Source organism: Vigna angularis, chromosome 7, assembly GCF_016808095.1.
Source record: "Vigna angularis cultivar LongXiaoDou No.4 chromosome 7, ASM1680809v1, whole genome shotgun sequence".
Taxonomy (NCBI): Eukaryota; Viridiplantae; Streptophyta; class Magnoliopsida; order Fabales; family Fabaceae; genus Vigna; species Vigna angularis.
The window spans coordinates 21,572,266-21,588,419 of NC_068976.1; the positions used below are offsets into that span (position 1 = coordinate 21,572,266).

At 30.9% G+C, this 16,154-nt stretch overlaps 1 protein-coding gene across 4 annotated transcripts; it reads right to left on the bottom strand.

The window, feature by feature from the left end:
* Positions 1 to 10,558: 10,558 nt before the first annotated feature.
* Positions 10,559 to 15,926, bottom strand: LOC108337065 (homeobox-DDT domain protein RLT1). 4 transcript variants are annotated; one of them, XM_017573503.2, is made up of 8 exons: positions 15,615 to 15,926; positions 14,564 to 14,671; positions 13,820 to 14,479; positions 13,212 to 13,288; positions 11,408 to 11,800; positions 11,232 to 11,315; positions 11,044 to 11,132; positions 10,559 to 10,857 (listed from the first exon to the last, which is right to left on the bottom strand). In XM_017573503.2, the coding sequence occupies exons 1-8, from the start codon at positions 15,619 to 15,621 to the stop codon at positions 10,785 to 10,787; spliced, it is 1,491 nt and encodes a 496-aa protein (XP_017428992.1). In that variant the 5' UTR covers positions 15,622 to 15,926; the 3' UTR covers positions 10,559 to 10,784. The 4 variants fall into 4 exon arrangements, with proteins under 4 accessions (XP_017428992.1, XP_017428991.1, XP_052735987.1 ...); XM_017573502.2 differs by having other exon boundaries at positions 11,408 to 11,890; XM_052880027.1 differs by having other exon boundaries at positions 11,408 to 11,890; positions 14,564 to 14,732.
* Positions 15,927 to 16,154: the final 228 nt, after the last annotated feature.

A 16,154-nucleotide genomic window follows, 5' to 3' on the forward strand; every position in this document is an offset into this window, starting at 1 on the left:
TACACCGAATATCAATATAGATAAACATACAGTAAGCATTAACGATATTCATACATAATTTCAAGACATGAATAGTAATAAAACAGTACTAAATCATAATATAAAAGCTTAGAAAGATTAGCTCCCCTACCTCTATTCCAGATTCCTCTTGATCTGAATTTATTTCCCCGAAACCCTTCAGAACCTCTACTCTTCTTGCAACTAAAAATTTCTCCCTAGCTCTTTCTTCTCTATTTCTCAAGCTCTCACTTGATTCCTCTTTTCTTGGTGCAAAATACCCTTCCCTCCCATGGCTATTTATAGTTAAAAAAATTTACTATTCAATAATATTTTAATATTATTTATTATTTTAATATTATTTAAAAATAATATTTCAATCATTTTCTCACCAAATCTGATCCTAATTTCTACCTACTACTTACTTCCATGCTAAGGAATCCAAACGCTGAAAATTTATTTTTACTATTTACTATTCACTTTTACTATTCACTTTTTACTATTCACTATTCAATTTTTACTATTCGATTTTTTTAAAAATTTACTAAATAAGTTATCAAAAATTTTAACTTCTCCTTATAAAATTACTATAATTTTATATCCAAAATTTATATTTTTCTATCCATTAAAATTATTATTACTAATAAAATGCTAAAATTTACTATTATAAATTTTTTTCATGGGTTTTACATTCTCCCCAACAACAAAAATTTTCGTCCTCGAAAATTCGAAAATTCGATATAAAAAAATAAAGTTATGATTATTTCACCTTATCTTCTAGTTTCCTTGTAAACTCATTTACTCTACTCATTTTGTGCATAAAATTTCTAGCATCTCAAATTGAAATGTACTCACGAAAAATTTAAAATTATAAACCTTCAAAACACTCTTGTCACTTCTAGCCTCGTCAAAACCACCATTAAACATACCCCACTAGTCTCAAAATAATCCATTAATGTTTTAAAAGAACTCATTACTCATAAACTATTAATCACAAAATTCCAGAAAACTTTTCATTCCTACTATAACCAGAAAGTGATTCTCCTTATAGATCCCTATTTAAGACTTTCATGACCCTATAAAACTCTAAGAATCATTCTTTTTCCGTAACAACCTTCCATTATATTTTCTCAACACAATTTCTACTCCTAGAAATCGTACACCTCTAAAAGCCACTTATGTTTACCAAAATTATACTAGATTGTTCCACCTTACCCTCTACTTCTATTCTCCGTAAAATTTATAATTACTCTGATGATTACACGGAGTCCAAAACACTATTACTAAACAATTCATCCTTTATGTTTTTCTTTTCTATACCCATTTAACAAGAACTTGTCCAAAAATAATACCTATATTGAGTATGCTTTATAACATCCATAGAAACCCTTCCATACTTAAGATCATGCATAATTTCCTTCACTCGTCCTTGATGAACTTATCTGACTCTCGGTAATACTGCCTTCACCCTTAACCACACTTAATGTTCAACAATCAACTCACAATTCTTGAAGACCATAAACTTCTAAAAACATATTGGAACATGACCAAACCATCCTTTCGATCATACCCTAAACTACAATATCTATCCTTCACTTGCATTGATCAGATATCCCTAAAATACTGATCCTCATCCTTTATTTAACCCACACTAAATGTTGAACCACTATTTTTTTTTTACCTGATAAACACTTCTGAAATACTTGACAAAACTAGAATAATCAAACTTCTTTCAAGATTATACTCCAAATTACCTCAACCTTCATCTAATTGTTTTCCTAGCAAACATTACTAGCCTAAGTTAAAACATTCTCCAAGAATTAACTTATAAACTCTAAATCTTAGGAATATAAACCTTGTCCTCAAAATACCTTCCCACATCCTAACCTAACATGAATCCACAAACTTAACGTTGCCTCTAACCCAGAACCTAACAACTGCGTATCTTTGATAAGACTCAGCAGATCACTCAATCAACAATGTTATAAATTCTGAAACCACTTATTTTAATCTTAATAAGGCCGAATTTAAAACTAACTAGCTTCCATATCAGCACTGCACCTACTCATTTAAATAAACCACTTATGCCACATAAGTTAAATCCATCCTATGACATTAAAATATAGTTTAATGGTTAAACTAATTAATCCTCTAATACTTGAAATAATTCCTACAGATATAAAGAATTTATGGGTAATCAAAACATGTCATAGCACAAAACCATTGTGCCAAGTATCCCTTCCCACCACTCTATTCAAGAGCTTTTTCAGGCAAGTATACTCTCCAAACCATTTAACCACCATGTTACTTCCTACCACTCTTCTAGAGATTATCAGGGCAATTGCCACCACTTAAAGAGCTTATTAATGCAATCAACCACAACACAACCTTAATTATAACATGCTTCCCGATATCAAAACCATATCCCCAGGATATTTAGTGTTAACCAAATCTTAAATTTTTATCTTATGCGAACTAAAAGTAAATATAAATAAGTTCACTCACACACATCATTGGTCAGAGATCAAGGTGCGACATATAAATCTTTACCCATCCTTTACATCACCATTGAGGTTTGAATACTACCATATAACTATACCTGATGAAAATTGCTCCAATCACAACCTACAACTTCTTAATTATTCCAAATTCCCTAATCACATTAGTATTGCAACTCTCCTTTTTATCTATTTCCAAACTCTTCTTCTTCCTTATCTTGCCATGTTCATAATATTAATTCAACTTACACTACCTCTACTAACTTTAATATTCCAAAATCAATAAGATTTTCAACCATAAATCAGGACTCTTTAATCCTCTCATAAAAATACCAAAACTTTACATAAGCTGAAAGCCAAAATTTTCGTACTTGGATTTTCTCTACCACTCATCATACCAAAATCACATACTCTCAAATTTTATCTCTAATACATTTACTGGAAAAATCTAACCATCTTTTTTTTTTTTGATCATCCATTTAGCTTAGAATCCATTCAATACCTCATTCTTCTCTAAAGACCTCGTGTTCTCTTAACTTACAAATTTCTCCTCCTATTACACTTTCTCTCAATCCTCTTTATGCCTTATACCACTTCTCTTCTACTCTTCTTCGTCTAATATTTGATTTATCCTTAATCTACTTTAGTATTCCTATCCCTTTTTATTTTAAACTTTATCTTCAAATCTTCCACCATTTTCTTTCTTCAGATTCCAACCATCACTGATACATCGATCCATGTTACCAATCTCACACAATGCCACTCTGTTTCTCACCAACACTTCCCTCACTTCTGACTTCTAACATTACTGATATACTAAACCAAACTGATTTCTCAAACCTTGCTACATTCATGCTTATCCAAAGCTTCTCTTAATCTAGCCTTTGAACTTAACTCCTTTTTGTGAAACGTAAGATATCTAATCTTCTGATTTTGTCCTGCAAACATTTTAAAACATAACTTCTAAACACCAACATCTTCACTTATCCTTTGAAACTCAGATTCTAGTATTATATTTCCCTATGAAGGCTTTAACTAATTCTAATATCTTTCATAAACCTTGAGAATTAAGAAAGGAAAATCATCTCTCGTAAAAGTCATGAGTAGTTAGACACAATACTCTACTATCTAGACTTGGAGAAAATGGTAAGTATACCATTTAGACTCAATTCTTCATAGAGAAGACACAACAGACCCACGACACAAAGGTCATCCTAAGGAGGAACTGCTCTGATACCATTAATGTAACATCCCAAATTCTCACATTAATGTAACAACCCAACTTTTTACATTAATGTAACATCCCAAATTTTCACACTTGATAATTAACATTACATTTACGGTAACATTCCGTAATCTCACCCTTTAAAATTTCCTAGTTAATATAAGTCTATACATGTAAAAAGATTCTAATTATAGTTCTTCTACTCCTCCCTTTCCTTGGCACTATGTGAGGCGACATTCCTTCATCTGCTCCCGTATAACGAATTATACGATCATCGCACATACCCAAACACAAAACACAAACAAGTAGGGTGAGCTAACATGCAACAAATCATTTATAAGACATGCATAATTACTTCGATACAAACATCATATAATAATTATGTCAGACACCCTCATACCATCGTACCACAATTCCTATTGAACACTCGTCCCACAATACCCAATAAACACCAAAATACCCAATGGACACTCATTCCATAATACCCAATAAACACTCATTGAACACTCGTCCCACAATACCCAATAAACACCAAAATACCCAATAAACACCAAAATACCCAATAGACACTCATTCCATAATACCCAATAAACACTCATTGAACACTCGTCCCACAATACCCAATAAACACCAAAATACCCAATAAACACCACTATACCCAATAGACACTCATTCCACAATACCCAATAGGCACTTATCCCAACGATATTCAATAGGCACTTATCCCAACGATATTCCATAGGCACTTATCCCAACGATATGTTGATGAGCGATACAACGGAAGGTTTTTCACTTGTGATGTCATTCTTAGTCCCCTTACTATGTCCAAAACCGGCACATAGACCAGGACATTCTGCCCTCCATACCATTCATAATGTTAGTCCCCTCACTATGTCCTAAACCGGCACATAGACCAGGACATTCTGCCCTCCATACCATTCACAAGGTTAGTCCCTTCACTATGTCCTAAACCGGCACATAGACCAGGACCTCCTGCCCCTCTCACCACATAATTCATCATTCTCTACTTGAGACTGATTGATTATTAGAGTATCAGGATAACCTCCAACTTCATGACCCTCAACATCAACATATACGCACATACCATGTCATTACAGAATCTCTCCACGAAACTCATACAATGCTCACATTCCTTAACTCATATTATACCATTACGAAATCTACCCATAATCCTCATACACATACCATGACATTACAGAATCTCTCCGCGAGACTCATACCATACTCACATTCCTCGACTCATATTATACCCTTACGACATTTCCCCATAATACTCATACATGTTCAGATGCATAAATTCAAATCAAATAAACTTCAATCATTTCAGAAATCATACAAACTGAATATATTCCAACAAGATATATTACATGATAATTTAACAGTACATAATCTGTACACAAGATTTAAGTTAAAAACTTGTCGAGGAGACTTCCAGGAAAGAGAGGTGCGTCACAATGGACAACTTAAGTACCAAGTCTTTCCTTAGCCAAAGTGTTCCTCAACTAGTTTTTAACAAATTTCTTATTAACAGATTCAAAACAACAGCATATAATATTTACACCGAATATCAATATAGATAAACATACAGTAAGCATTAACAATATTCATACATAATTTCAAGACATGAATAGTAATAAAACAGTACTAAATCATAATATAAAAGCTTAGAAAGATTAGCTCCCCTACCTCTATTCCAGATTCCTCTTGATCTGAATTTATTTCCCCGAAACCCTTCAGAACCTCTACTCTTCTTGCAACTAAAAATTTCTCCCTAGCTCTTTCTTCTCTATTTCTCAAGCTCTCACTTGATTCCTCTTTTCTTGGTGCAAAATACCCTTCCCTCCCATGGCTATTTATAGTTAAAAAAATTTACTATTCAATAATATTTTAATATTATTTATTATTTTAATATTATTTAAAAATAATATTTCAATCATTTTCTCACCAAATCTGATCCTAATTTCTACCTACTACTTACTTCCATGCTAAGGAATCCAAACGCTGAAAATTTATTTTTACTATTTACTATTCACTTTTACTATTCACTTTTTACTATTCACTATTCAATTTTTACTATTCGATTTTTTTAAAAATTTACTAAATAAGTTATCAAAAATTTTAACTTCTCCTTATAAAATTACTATAATTTTATATCCAAAATTTATATTTTTCTATCCATTAAAATTATTATTACTAATAAAATGCTAAAATTTACTATTATAAATTTTTTTCATGGGTTTTACATTAAACAACAAAACAATATAAAATAATTAAAAACAATTTTAAAAACTGAAAACCAATTATAATTTATTTTTTTCATAATCAAATTGAAACAACAACTTTTTAAAAAAAATATAAAAATAGATTTAGATTTAAGAAAAGACTTAAACATAAATCGGTTATATATATATATATATATATATAAATCAAAACTTAAAGTTTTTTTTTGAAATATTCGGTTAAAGAATTAAAATATAATTTTTAAAATAACATATGTCAAAATCCTTACTTGTATTAATGTTATATTTATTTTGACTGATTAATTAAAAGTCGAAGTCGAACTGGACCACTAACTATATTTAAATATAATACTATAAATTTAAAATGAATTAACAGCTACTAAATATGTTTTGTAAAAGCTTTTCGTATCATGTAATTATATTTTACTCGTAATGTTTTTATATTTATTAAAATAAGAAAATAAATTTATTTGTAATCTTTAACCACAAAACTGAGTACTCAAGTATACACTTTGTCACTGAAAAAAAAAAACTTGAAAATATCACCGTCTGTAAAAAGAAATTTAAATACATGTATGACCTGTTGAAGAGATTTGGACATTATTAATTTATTACAATTTAATTATATATGCATGTAATGATTAATGAAACAGAAGTTGAATCATGCTATTGCTTTATACCCTATATATAGTATAATACTTTGCACATTATATGGTTTGCAAATTCGATTAAAGTAATTTAATAACCTAATACTAATTCAACTTAATTAGTACAATCTATTTGATTATGATATATAACACTACTGACTAATATTTTTATACATCTTTCCTTGTATAATGAATATTGCTTTCCAAGAGAAAATAAAAATAAAACAAAAGCTATGAAGACTTATAAAATCAAAACATAACACTCTATTTTTTTGTTAATTGAAGTTCACGTGAAAGCAAGGGTTAAATAGAATTAAACCACGATAGAAGTTATTATCATATAACTATATTTTGATGATATATATATATATATATATATATATATATATATATATATATATATATATATATATATATATATATATATGATTATATAAATTTGAAATTGAAGTAATGTTTGAGTTTGCAATTATTTTGTGATGTGGACCAAACTTTTAAAAAGGTTAATTGTGAATTTTGACCTATATGGGAGAGAGAACCTAACATTGATCCAATGTTTGAATTATATATATGGTGCTCTTCTTTTAAGCACAACTATTCTAAGCGGTTATTCTGCATGCCTAACTGTGGTCCTTGCACGCCAATTATTAAAGAGAAACTATCTTTTGGTATAGTTTCATGTTCTAGCTTCACATTCATGGCACCTTGTTATTTTTAAACTTATATTCAATTTCATTCAAGATATATATATCATACATTTTTTAGTAATTTGTAATCTTATCGGAATTTTGAGTGTGGATCTGCGAACAATTGACAAGATTTCATCGATGACTTGAAAATTATTTCTGATAGAAATAAAACTTATTATACTTAGAGACGAGAGATCCACGTACAAAAGATTCTTTAATACTCAAGTTAGTAAGAAGATTTAAAGTGAATATTAAAAAATATTATTTGTATTTATATAATTGATATGGACTATGAACCTATGTTTCAATTAGAATAATACTTACCTTATTCTATAATAACCGTGTAATTGATAATAACAATACTTTATATTTATATATATATATATATATATATATATATATATATATATATATATATATATTATAATAATTATATCAAAATATCGAAATTAATTATGAAATTTGAATATTAATCTAATAGACACAAATTTAAATTGATCGAGAATGAAAAAAATTAGACGGTGTTATTTAATATGTCTGTATATTGGGTCATGTTTATCCTAATTAATTTATATAATACAAACTCAGTTTATTTATATAATATGGTAAATCTTTATTAACCACCAAATACAATTTTTTTCATATCCAACTTGATCAATTTTTTTTTTCAACTCTATCTATCTAATTTTTTTATACGAGTCAAATATTAATAAAATCTGGATCATTTTCTTCATAACCCAACATTCAATGCAGGACCTGAGCATCTTAACATAGTGTTTTCTATGTAGAAATACTTAACTAATAATAATCATAATCTCATTCGTGTATACTTCATCCATTCATCACTTATCATATTTAATAATATTTTAATTAAAAAAAAACAAACAAATAACACAAGAAAAGAAAAAAATAAATTTTAATTGTGTTAACGTTCACTTATATATTATATATGTTTCTAATCCATAGGACATTTGTAACATTAGATCTTTAAAATTATTAAGTTGATATTAATTTTACAAAAAAAAAAAAACAATATATATTCAAAAAAATTTGTTAAATGATTGTTAGATCAACTAATTATTGGGTCATTTCCTAATTAGGACAATAACATAAAAATACGAAAACAGAATTCATTTTTCTCTCGAAACATAAACTAATCTTTGTTCACTAATTAGGTTTAAAGAGTTTTGTATGTATAGATAAATAAAATTATTAAACACGGGATTTTCTATTAAAAATAGATTATTCTTATTCATTGCTCAATCAATCAAATTACGTGAAAACATATAAAACATCCCAATAATATATAATTTAAAAATTTTCTTTCAGACATATTAAGTTACTTAAATCATAAAACAATCATACACGTGGACACAACACAAACTATCTAACTATGCATGCATCGAATCTAGTATATATATTGAGTATAATTTATGAACTGAATTAGCAAATTAGATTTAGGAAATTGTAATAATACTCTACATGAAACCTTTGTTTGATGTGCAAACATCATAGTAGAAAAGAAAACATAGGTTTGTTAAAATTGATGAATGCCCTCTTTCACATGTTGCCTTTCTTACGTGTTCTATTCTGCATTCCTTAATTAATTGACTCATGTTATTCGTATCTTCATGGCTAAAATAAAGAACATGCAAGTACACTACTTTAAACACACATCATTAAAATGTTTCTTAGCCATGTTTCCATGGTACTAGGATTTGGTGATTGGTGCAAAGAAAATCCAAAGGGTGAGAACCAATTAACACAAAACAACATGTACATTTGTACATTGTACTAAATTGATGAACATTTCACGTAAGGATTTATTGGAGTAGTACAACATTATACGAACTCAAATCGAATAAGTTTTACATTTCTTTTAATTCACAACTTTGTAATAAAATTTTATAGGTTTTCTTTCTTCTATTTTCTAATTTTTGTTCAATAGGAAACTTACCCTTACACTTATATTTTTAACATAACATATAATGAATTAATGACACAAATATAACCGAGTTTTATCCATTATTATTTTCTTGTAAAATTTAGAGATTTGATAGTTAAATTAAAACTTTTATCGTATAAGGATATTTTCCAATGTTAACTTCTGGTAATCATTCTAAAATGTTGGCGAAAATTAGAAAATATGTTATGTATTCAATGACACATTTACTTCTAAAATTAACTTTGATTTTGTTTGAGAACCTCAATGATTACAAGATATTTCACTTAAATGAATTTTATGAAAAAAAAAAACTAGAATGCGTAATCAGAGAAGAGATCAATGGTTTATAATTGTTTGGTTACCATAGAGATGTTTTTCTTTATAATATTAATAATGAAAAGTCGTATAATATTTTTAAAATGTAAAAAGTGTGTAGAATGATTATAATTTGTGAAAACATATGGCAGTTAAAACTTTCTATAATATGTGTTTTCTAAAAAAATTCAATGTTTTTCTTCTTTAAAAATGTTAATAAGTTTCTGGATCCGTCACTAATTTAATCTAAAATTTATAAGGGAGTGTCTCTTTCATTATAAAATGATTAATTAAAATATAAAAAATTATATTTGAATTAATAATTTTTATGATAAAAAATAATGTAAAGTGATTTTTATAGAGTGCAAGAAGAAAATAACATTTCTGAGTTGTGATTTTATCGTTTATGTCAGACCAAGGACACTACTAATTCACAAATGAAAAGCCCACAATAAAAAAGACTAACAAAAAATCATCTCCAAACTTACAATGGAATGGTTTCTCTGAATATTAAAAGGTATTTATAAACAGAGAAATGATATTTTAACACACATAATTTTTTTATATTTATTTAACATTAATATTTTTTATTTCTTTTTCTTTTTAAAAATACAAAAAATTACTTTTTTATCACCATGTTATCTTTATAATATTAATATGTCGAAATGAATGTAATTATATTACTTTTACGAATAAAAAAGGATAAATACTATTTACAAGTCACATTAAAGTCATCATAGACTAACTCAAGACCCAATTAATTACAAAGAACTTAAAGAATCAATTAACTAAATTACATCTTTTGAAATTAATACAGAACTAATGAAACAGAGATTGTCAAAGAAAAAAGTAGAAGTTGGCATTTAAACTACCGATCAATGGATCAAATTAGCATATCAAATGCACTACCATCATAATTAAACCAGTAAAAGACAAATAACAAGTATATAATAAGCTGGAATTTAACCAACCACAAGGAGCTTCAGAAAATGAAATTTTACACAAAAAAAATAACATGGGAGGCGTAATTCATTTTTTTTACAAAGGAAAAATAGGCGACCACAAAGAACAGTAAATGGAGTCACTGTTATGGCTGTCAGAAACAGTGGTTTCCATGTTAAAGGAAAACGTATGTGTCGTTTTAGAATGTACATACCCAATGGATTAAGACAAAACCCTCACACTTGTTACCATCTATCAACAGCATTTAATAATCTAGTGAGGAACTGGTTTCAGCAGTTTCATCCTCACTAAAGCTAGAAGGCATCTCTGCAGCAGATCTGCATGATCATACACAATGCCATTAGAAAAACACTACTTTTATGTTTAAAAGCCTTTCTTTCTAGGAAAGTTATTTTAGGCCTAACCTTTGAAGACAAACCCAAAAAAGGTTTAAGCCAAACACTACCTAAACAAACATCATATATTGTCATGGGAGACAAAACCACACATGATGAAATACCCACCTGTGAATTTTCCTTTTCTCCATCTCAGCAACAGGTGATGGTTTCACATGGTATTGTTGAAGCATGTCAACTTTAGCTCTCTTTGCAACCTATACACATAGTAAAGCAAAACATCATATACATGCATGGAAGGAGGGAACTGAACTCATTAGGAAATCAAATAATCACATTCCAGAAGGAAAACTAACCAGAATTTCATTTGAAAGCCTCCCTGCTCCATCTACATCGCGGTATGTATTTTTTGCTTTCTTGTCCACCTTAAACATCTCTTCCTGCACAAAATATTAACCTTTTAAACCATCTGTAAGCAGGAGAGATTGATCATTAGAGATATAACACAGAAAGTGCAAATATATTGATGAACCTTTGCCATCCTAGCAGATAATCCCCTTTCTTCAGTATCTATGGGAACACGGGAATTACGGATTGAACTAGAAGGTTTAGATTTAACATGTCCACTCTTTTGTATTCTCTTTGGATTGATCTTATCATAACCGTGCAGCACCAAGTCTTTCGTCTTAACCGCAAGCTTCTCCTCAAAGTGATCACTGTGGTTAGAAGCAGAATCAGATCGCATCCCCTCAACCCCGTGCTTAGTGCTCATTCTATGATTCTTAGCACTGTTATAGCCAGATGCTTCTCCAGTAGAATCTTCATACAAATCTGGGAAAGGGTTCCTTCCAGAAACATGATTGGTATAACCGTAGTAAGGTTGCCTTTGTTTTATATTCTGACGGGCTTTCTTATCTTGTTTATCCTGGAAATCAGATTCATGCAAGGAGCCAAAGTCAGCTCGTTCCATATGCAAATCTTGGGAATTAAATTTAGTATAATGCGAATCATATCTCTGCAAATGCACAGGTAAAAAGAGAGTAAGAAAGCAGGGAAATATGTATCACATAATCAATGCTATATTTAAAACCAAGATCATTTTTGTTAATAAGCTATTCTATTAGTTCCATTTTGGTCTCACACTACAACAAACACCAACTTTCTAGTTTACTGAGTCACTCCAATCCATTTCTTTATCATTACTAATAATCTAGGAAGTACCAGCACCTCTATGGAATAGTACATTGCCGGCTCCAACACTTTTTTTGACATGAAACTTGTGGGAAAACCTCTGACATATGTTTAACAATCTTCAACTAAGTCACAATTTAAAAAAAAAAATCAGTTCAAATGCCTCTTCGATTTGGTTTGAGTATAAGTAAAGAAAGTAAGCAGACACCCTTTGTTGGCCAAACACTTCCTATACACTACTTGTTGGAAGTCCCACATCGACTAGAGATAAGGCCAAATGATAATATATAAGTGAGGTGCAAACCTCACCTTACAAGCCGGTTTTGTGGGGTTGAGTTAGGCTTAAAAACTCACTACTAATATGGTATCAGAGCCATGGTTAGACTCTATCTTAGCGAGTTCTAAGTGGGCATTCTATTCTTCTCTTCCACCCGTAATCGGGCCGCTATCGGACCACCCAATTTCTACTATCACGCACGAGATGTCTATACCTCGGCGTGAAGGAGGTGTGTTGGAAGTCCCACATCGACTAGAGATAAGGCCAAATGATAATATATAAGTGAGGTGCAAACCTCACCTTACAAGCCGGTTTTGTGGGGTTGTTTCTTATTTAGAATTCTATTTAGAAGGGTGATATCACAGGGAAACTAACAAATATGCTTTTATAGTGTAACTTATATAAATCTTAAATATTAATTGAGATTTTCATCAAGTTGATTAAATATATCAGTGGTGTCGCTGTATCCTATACTTTGGACATTACTTGTGTTCTGGTGTCCCTATCCATGTAGGAGCACCAAAGCCTAAACCATTCCATTTTCCCAGCCACTTTTGAAGAAATCCAAAATGTAAAAAAGAGAGAGATTAAACAGAAAATTCTGGTCAGGAGTGGGTGACAGGATGCTAGACTTGGCAACAAGAGGCACTAATGGCTATCAAATATTCGATATATGGGTATGTATACGACTGTAAATAATTGTTTCAAAGAGAAAAGGTTTTGAATAATGTCTTAAATTTCAATAGTCAAAAAGTCAGAACACAAATAATTATGTCACTGTCTAATCTTCCAAACATGAATTGAATAATTTAAAGAAAAAGTATAATTACTAAACTCATAAAATAAATGCATTAGAAAAGTCACTCACAGAACTAAGATTGTGTTTTTTTGCAGCAGAGATTTCTGGAGAATTCAGAAGCGGAGGATTCGCTACACAAAATGGTTCTGCCATAACACCAATAGATTATAAGGTAGGAATCAATCTATTCTTAAAATGACTCAATGCATTTAGAAAATGGTCAAGAGTTAACCAGAGAAAATAAAACTCCACACCGTAACTAAGATGGAATGTTTCTAGTAAAGCATCCAAAGGAGCAAAAATAAACTATCTTGACCTAAACAAGCAAATAGCACACCGAACACATATTAACATACAAAGGCTCTGTGTTATGAATATTAAATTGCAGCATCAACCTTTACGAACAAGCTTTCCAAATTTCAAATTATTTACTGTTCCAGAAAAATTCATCCCCTACACACCCAAGTCCATCTTCAAGCATTCAATGCCAATGACAAAAAAACAATGCTTCATGCTCCATGTTTTTTCACAATTTGATGTGTAACAGACAACAACACATTCCTTTAACCCAAAATGGAAAATTACACTGTTTCAGTTTCCACACCAAACAATATTCAATCTTACAAAATTAACTGAACGATACATCATTTAAAAAATGGGTAGAATGTGCAACCTACCATTAGCTGGATCTTCAGTTTGACACTCAAAGGCCCCTGGAGGAAGCAGATCAAATTCTATACCAAGTAGTGGACCATCTTCCTCGTAATGCCTTCCTAATTGCTTCTTAACAGCAGTTATAGCTGCATGTTCTATCTCACCCTTCACTTTCAAATATCCTGATGGTTTGTATCCCAGGTTAACTGCACCTTTGGGATTCAGGGGTGGTAGAGCTCCGTTAGGTGTAAGATGTCTAGAAGGCTCCATATCATATGGATCCTGACCTTGAGCAAAAGCCCTTTCTTGCAAAAAGGAGCTGCTCTCAGATGATGTGTCATCCACTACACTAACATTTTCAGGATAATGGTTCATACGTCTGTGTGTCATGTCTGCAACAGATATTTCGTTGTTGTAGAAGTCGTGGCTCTCAACCTCCTTAGCATCCAGATACCTGTAATCGGCATGTTTACTGCTTCCACAAGAATCTTGGCCAAGTCCACTGCCACGATCCTGGATGACACCACTTGAACGATCTTGCCGTCCATTAGCGACGGCTTCGTCTTTCATCAATCTTTTATCCTTTAACCTTCTGTGGCAAAACCACCCAGATATTTGCTTTTCTGTCAATCGTAACTTCTCAGCAAGTTCTACTTTCATTTCCTCTGTGGGGTACTTGTGCTCTGGAAACAAAAAAGGAAATTCCTCATAAATTACCACTTTGCAAAATGCATTAACATATATACTTGACAAAAGAGTATTCTTACCATCATAAAATGTCTCCAAGGCAGAAAGTTGGGATTGTGTTTTCAGCTTTCTTTTCTTATTTTTCTCATTGGAGACTTTATTTTCTTCTGATTGCAGTTTACTTGATTCTGAACACCAACAGAATTCGGGAAGTTTAGTACATGTGTTGTGTTGGAAGGAAAAAAGTAACTACAGTAATATATGCCAGACAAAACAATCACGAAGAATCTTGTGTCATTAACTGCTCAAATTGATTCATAAATGTTATGGAATTAAAACATACAACTATACACTGAAGTGCCGAACAATTATGACCATATGGAAAAGCATGCATACAGTGGGATTGAAGTCATGTTACTCGTGTGAAATGTTGATGAGATTATAAGAATCAGAAGGTTTCTTTCCTCAAAAGTTGAATCAAGAAGTGACTCAAAACCTCTACCATAATATCATTTGTCACATGATACAAGTTTGACACAGCCAGCTCATTTCTCAAAACTGGCCAGTTACCTGCTCCTCATTCTGTTAAAGTTTTCCAAACTTTAATAATTTCAATCAAATTTATAGTCTCAAAGGTCTTTCACAGAGAACCCACGATTTATGCCAATCAAGACCAAGTGCAAGTGAAAGTGAAAGAAGATAAAGAAGAAGAACAACATCGACAAAAAAGCCTAATTCCAAACATTCCACACGGAAAGTAGATCCAACAGTAGACACCAATTCATGGTCATCAAAAGAGGAAAATAAAACTTCTCCAATCCATACAAAAAGAAAACATGGAAGAGAATAATGTACGAATACATCAAGTACTAAATTTCAACTATGATCAAAATCAACCAAACCCCATTTGAACCCTTCAGTTTGACTCACTTTTCCAGACCACAAATACCCCAAATTGAAGAGCTTGGAGGCACCCCCACCATTACATCAACCTAATGCAAAGGACCCAAGTTCCCGGTGCCAACAATCAATTTCGAAAGCATGGAAATTGGAGTAATCTGAGAAAAATGAAGCAGAAAAATCGAAGACCCAAATCTGTGATAAGGTGAAAGTAGAAGAGAAACACAATACCTTTCATTGGGGCGAGGAATTGCGTTGAAGAAGGATCCTCTGTTAAAGTTTAGGGGCGAATTTTGTTGAGTGGCTTGTGAGAAAAGCGAGGGAAAGGAAAAGAGAATGCAAGGACATTAAGAAAAACAAAAACAAAAAACAAAAACGTATGTTGTTTGTAACTGGATACGTTTTCAATTTGACCCCCTAACTCCGCTTAGGAACAGAGAAAGGAGCTTCTGGTGAAGGTGGAAAGACAGAGCGAGAAGAAACAAATTCAATTCGTCTTATGTCGGATTTTCTTTGCTCGCTTCTTCCAATCAATCTTTGCATTCTTCTTACAAAATAAATAAATAAATCAGATTTACCTCACTATATAAAGTAAAATGCATTTCAAACAATTATAAACCATCTTCTTTTAATCATACAGACAATTCAAATTACATACATTTCTATTATTCTTGCTTGTAAGTATAGATATCACAACAAACTTAATGCAAAAAAAGAATAAAAAATTAAAGATATTTATTATTTAGATCAACCCCATCAATATGAAAGAAA